General features: G+C 42.4%; 1 protein-coding gene across 1 annotated transcript in view; it reads right to left on the bottom strand.

Moving 5' to 3' along the window:
• The window catches only part of KCNV1 (potassium channel, subfamily V, member 1), a 9,218-nt gene that overhangs the window by 2,467 nt on the left and 489 nt on the right, over nucleotides 1-6,262 (bottom strand). Inside the window, exons 1-2 of the mRNA XM_009327093.1 lie at nucleotides 6,228-6,262; nucleotides 3,939-4,465 (exon numbers count right to left, since the gene is read on the bottom strand). The exon at nucleotides 6,228-6,262 is cut by the window's right edge and continues 489 nt beyond it. Of these exons, the coding sequence (XP_009325368.1) occupies nucleotides 3,939-4,465; nucleotides 6,228-6,262 (562 nt within the window). The remainder of the gene's footprint in view (nucleotides 1-3,938; nucleotides 4,466-6,227) is intronic.

Genomic DNA, 6,262 nt, shown 5'->3' with positions numbered 1-6,262 from the left:
CTTGAAATGAAAAAAAAAAATTTCAAATTAATTTGGTGAGGGTACATAATCACTAGAATGAATTATCAGTGAAACAATGGTTTTCCATCTCTTCATGTCTTCAGATGAAGTCCGAAGACATTTTTAGATGAATCTATGAATCAGACAACTTACTGGACTCCACAGTTAATTCCTAAGGGGGAATCAATTGGTGTATTCAAAATACTAATATATTCTGCTCTATTATGTTGTAACTTTTTAAAATGTCTCTGAGCTCTAGAACACAGCCAAGCTAGGGCTGTTCCAGCACAGACTCCTCAGCAAGTCTTATGACCTCCTATGAGAACTCCTTGCCAGGAGCTGTAACAGCTTGGTCACTTGGGCTCAAGGTGCTAAGGTGCTGCAGCAGAGCTGGCGTGGGGCAGGCGAGCAGCCCCAGCCCTGGGGCCAGCAGGATGAAGGGGAGGCATTTCTGCCATGCAGGTCAAGTTACATCTCTCTATTGCCCAAAGGGACTTGGTCATACAAGCTGATGTTTGGGAGCTTCAGTTTACACACAGCATTTAAATCATCCTAAATTTTTGGCACTAAAAGTGCTGAAGTGCTTCTTCATGTATCAAGAGACATCTCATCCTGACATACACTACAGCCTTCTCTCAAACATATGCCTACTGCCATCAGAAGTAAGATGCTCACATCCTACTTCTCCTCAAGGAGTCAATCTGTACGTGCTTCCCAGAGGACCAGCAAGGCTTCACTCAAAATGTGGCCCCAGGAGGAAGCCAACACCTGAGGAGCATCAGAGAACGTGAAAAATGCAGGTTCAGTTCTCACCTATTCTTGCAGCCACTCAAATCCATAACATTGGTATTTCAGAAGAGTGGTCTCACCTTCTAGCTATACATTTTCTGGGTAGAGGTACTACTGATTTCTCAGTTGCTCCTTGATGAAGTATAGCACTTTGCATAAGTAATTACACACTCACTCCAATCTAGCTCCAGTGTTTCCAGGCATCACATCCCTCCTATTAGCTGGGTTCAGCTTTCAAAGGGGCAGAAATGATTCTTCCATTTCTTTTTCTGTCCCTTCCCCACAAAAAGGGTTAATCTGTCATTTCTTTAAAAATAAAGTGAAAAAAAGAATTGATGTTTTTTCCTAACTCATTTCTGTCCTTGACAGCAGAGCTAGGCTGCTGTTGGGATCCCAGCTTTGCTATGGGTCTGCACAGTGCTACAGAGATGCTCCCCTTGTGATTGTGATCACCCCTCCTTGGTGAAAGAGGAGCTGCTGCCTGCAGCCATGAATTTTCTCATCTCTTCTGATCTCGCACTCCTCTTGCCGCACAAAGCAGGTGAGGAGCGCATGAAGCTTTGTCTGGTCTGAGAGTGCAAAGTCAGAGGGAAGCTTCACTGGGAGGTATCTTTAAGCTGCTACATCCAGGGCAAGAGAGCAGAATTGTTCTGAGTGCCATCCGTAAACACTGAGATTTTTCAGGACTGCCTAGGTACGTGCAAGGAGGATGGTCTTTGTGTATGGTACTTATGGGATTCATCTTGTATTAGTAGCTGTAGTTAAGGATGTGTTTAAAAGCACGTTAACAAAACTCTCTTCTGCTACATACCTCTAGCGGTCAGAAATACGGCTTCAGATCTGTGAGTGTATGTTTCTATTTTGATTTAATAGGGCTATGTTTTGTCTTAGTAGCAGCATCTCCTCTGACAGAAGATCAAAACAGTGACTTTCTACATTTAAATTATACAGGTTTGATTTAATGTTCTGGGCCTAAGTGGGCAGCACTCTGAACTACCGAAGAAGAAAACACAGTGACGGTAATGCTGCTCTGGATGGTTTAAGTAGATACGTATGTTGCTTCTTGTATTTTGAAACTGGTACTTTTGTTCTAGTAGAAAGATGATAGCTCACTTCCAGATTAGGAGACTAGATTTTGATATAATTAATTCACTTCTACCTAACACGGAATTACTAAACTCTTAATGGCAGTCAATATTGTGATATAAACTGTGGTAATATTTTAATGAATTTAAGAATAAATAGACACAAAAGTTTAGACCGTCCCTGAAAGTTAATATACCTGAAATTAACAGTTATTATACAACTGTCTGAAACATCTGGTTTCAAGTTGATAGAAAGAGCCTTAGAACTGAATTTCATGGATTCATTCTGTAACAGTAAAATGTGATAAACGGGAAACTTCATAACTAGAATCAACATATTTTTGGATCACTATTTTGTTATTCAGCACAAAAGTGCATTGATGACTTCAAATCTTCTTCTTATTTTCAAAATACAATTAGAGAGGAATGAATTCACATTACAGCTACCATCAAAAGTGGGTAGCAGCCTTTCTTGCAAAAAATCCCCACCAAACCCTGCAAAAATTATAAAGAAGCAAAACAAACTCATTGACAGACTGAATCATTATAAGCTCCTTTCAACTGCTTTCTAAGGGGCAGTTATGCATCAGTATACGCATAATCTAGGGTAGGCGAGTAAGATTAAGATACTTCTCAAACCACTATGGTTACGCTCAGTAGCATTAAAGCTACATCCTGCCATTGGCAGGCAGGTTCACCGCACTTCAGTCAGAACAAAAATAAAGAGAGACACATTCTGCTGCTGCAAGCACACTATAATGCCTGATGGAGTGGGGCCAGTTCACAAAAAGGGTGGAGATGGATCTCTAAAAAAGAGAAGCATCAACCTGTTCCTGCTCCATGGCAGGAAATCCTGGAAGGGTACGTCGAGTGCCAAGTAAGAAGGACCATCATCATCTTCAGAACAGGCTAATATTGCAGGACAGAGACCATGATTTACTATTAGGATCTGAGTTTTCAAAGCTCCAAGTGTTGGCTGAATGTTTCTCTTGTCAAATTCAGTGCCATATTCAGCACTGATTTAAGTGGGAACATAATTAAATCACATTGAAAATGCCAAGCACTGGACAACATCATGGCATGGTGTGGTGGGAGTACAGCTTTTACTCTTTCATATATCCAGGCATGTACATGTCATGAAGTAGTAATAAAAATGGGGTAAACACAAGGGGAAACGCAACAACTTCCAATCACGTCCAGCTTCCTCTGATAAATTCCCACTGGAAAACATTACCTTTTATGCCTCCCCTTCACTACTCAGAAAAAGTGGAGAAAAATGTTCTCAGAAATGCATTTCACCTTCCACCCTACCCTTGCTTGCTGTTCATCCATCTGTCTGATGACCTGTCAGAAGTGCTTGGATGCCAAGAGCCCCACACTGATGGGTGAATGCTGACTGAACTGACACTGCTGCTCTGAGCTGCACCTAGGTCCATTCAGTAAACAGCCCCCAGCTGTGCTCCACATATCACATAGATATCAGCGTGTTCAACAGGGCCAGAGAGCCCCTCAACCCACTGCCTGGTACGATTAATATTTAAAAGTTTTCTTGAAACATTCTCTATCCTGGTTGTTTTCAGGATCTACGATGTAGTCAAAATCATGATATATTTCTTTGCATATAGTTCTTAACAAAACAAATTGTGACAGGTAATTATAAGCTGCCATCAATGGGCTTTTGAAAATACAAAAAGCATGGGTCAATGATCTCTGCTTCTTCTCTTGCTTCATCCCCAACCAAATCAACTCAAATACACGTTTGTAAATTTATGACATTGTGAATGACTGGTGGATGATTTACAGTATGCAGCTTTGGGGCCTGTTTTTGTAAACATACTGTGTAAACAATATACACTGGCTTTATGAAAAACCAAAATTTCTTGGAGAAGGTCCCTTCCACTCAATTATCAATGTCCAAAAGTAAGATTTTCACAAGCCATTACTGCTAACATTAGATTGGGTAGAAAGGTTACGCAGGAATGTACACAAAATGGAGGACTGTGCCCAGGAACAACTGTTGTAGGCAGCAAAAATGAGAAGTACTGCTACCATGGCCGAAAGTACCTGTTGAATGTCTTCCCAGCTTCAGCATCCGCAGGGCTCTGAGCAGTCTCAGCACTTGGACAATGCGCCCCACATTTTCCAGTTCTTGGGAGCTCTCCCCACCACACAGGCTCTCCACCAGCAGGGTGATGTAGAAAGGTAAAATAGCAAGGAGGTCTATGATGTTTGCCACACTCCTTAGGAAGCGACACCGATCCCGTGCACACAGGAACCTCAGAACAAACTCCACAGTGAACCACGCAATGCACAGGTACTCTAGGGCATCCAGTAGTGGTGGTGCCAGCCAGCTTAGCTCTACTGAAATCAAAGCCATGTTGGCAATGGACACAACAACAAAAGCCATGGATAGAGTGCCGAAAGTCCTGGCTGCTGCAGAGGAGCCAGGCTTTTCCAAAACTTCCCAAAGTTTCTGTCTGATGCTGGGACAGAGACTACCAGAAAAGTCCTCTTCCTCATCTTGGGCATCCAGTTCTTCTGCATCTTTCTTGATGTCTAAGGCTTCACTCAGCTCCTTCCTCCTGAAATACCTGCCCAGAACCCCCCACAAAGAGATTTTTAATACCAATATGCATATGTTTTTCTTATCCTCTACCATGTGAGGCATAAGGATACACATTAAAGTTTACCTTACGTGAGCTCAGAAAACGCTGATGTCAAGCATATGGTTGATAATTTTATTAATTGAGCAGCATGTTTCCATTGACCTGATATTTCTATTCCCTCATTTCACATCACTGAGTTTGTATGTGCAGGGTAATTTTATTCTGATAGCATGTTATTTATATGGATCATGTTGACTACAGTAGGATCTGCTGCATGACTAACATGCATTCTTGTACGCAATCTTCGCACAACCAGACCCTCTGATTCTAAATTGTCCTCAATTTTATTAATTATATTGCATTTTTATTGCATTGGTGTGTATCTGCAATACTAAAAAGGAAGGCATAATAAAAGCCATGCAGTTCCTGGATGAAGTTCTGATCAATACACACTAAGATGACAAATTATCTTACTTTCTTTAAATATATGGGTTCTTGCACAACAAAGTGCACAAGCATCTGTGCCGAGACAGATTGTAAATGCATAGTTGAGTGTTTGTTAGAGCAAGAGTATATTTACAGAACAATTTCATGAAACAAAACCATTCCTAAAGTACACAAAAAAAATCCTTTTATTTCATATCTGTATTCCTTCACTATTGCAAATCTCAAGTCTTAGACAAAGGGGCTATGCAATTTTGCCTTCATTTGATGCACAGTTACTCCTGCATATGCCAAAGAGTCCTGCAGCTGCTTGTACCACCAAAGAAGTAGGAACTTTCCCTTACAGCTACCACGGAAGGAAGAAATGGATGAAAACTAGGATCCAACTCTCTCAGCCGCAGAACTGGACCATGCTAAGATAGGATAACTCTAGTATCCTTTTGGGGTGGGGTTGCTTCTTTGTTTCTTTCTAATAATTTTGCTTTAGATAAATAGCAGTTATACTCTTTAGAGAATTCATTTCTTCAATACTAACAAACAAACCAGTGGCAAAAAAATAAAATTAACTGCAAATAGAATTAACAGAAATGTCCTGAAGGTGGTTCAGTCGAAACCCACCTCGTTCCTAAGCTGCCTGTTACAATTTGTCTCCAGTGAGCCATGTTCCCGCTGTTGCTGCCACGTCTCTGTAAGCTGCTATATCCATGTGCAATGCTTCCCATCACGGCTCCTCCTGGAGCCATGCCACCCACACTCAGCCTGGCAAGTGACCACCCCCCCTTCTGCCTCTCCAGCTTGGATCTGGAAATCCTCCAGAATGAAAAGTGTGGGGTGGGGAGGCTCCAAACCCTCCTGACGCCATGCCTGACTCCACATCCAATCTCTCTAACTAGGATAACGCCAAACTGGATGATCGAAAGGACATCTCTCCTTTCACAACCTTTTTCATCTCTGGTGTTGTCCCTTTTAAGCATTTTGAGCTTCCAGGGCCAGTCCGAAGCTGGTACAGGATAACCCAGATCCTGCTCCTGTTAGGGTCTGTCTTGACCCCACTGCCAACCTATTCCTCAGCAAAGGTCAACAGTAACCTCACCCAACACATCTCCTCCCATTTCCTACACCTATCTACCTCTAGAGTAGGATTCAGGGATGAACTCATCCAGCTTTGAGCACACTTTTCCCAATGCTCTGCTACCTCACCTACCCCCACTGCTGGATCTCTCACATGAGCGTCCCTGCATGCAAGTCAATGCTGAGCTCACCCAGCCCAGAATCCTGCACGCCACATCTTCCCACAACTCACAGGCCTCTGCAGCAGCAATCGATGCGGAGCTCATC

This window comes from Pygoscelis adeliae, unplaced genomic scaffold, assembly GCF_000699105.1.
Source record: "Pygoscelis adeliae isolate BGI_AS28 unplaced genomic scaffold, ASM69910v1 Scaffold911, whole genome shotgun sequence".
Classification (NCBI taxonomy): Eukaryota; Metazoa; Chordata; class Aves; order Sphenisciformes; family Spheniscidae; genus Pygoscelis; species Pygoscelis adeliae.
This window is presented reverse-complemented; position numbering and strand designations above follow the sequence as displayed.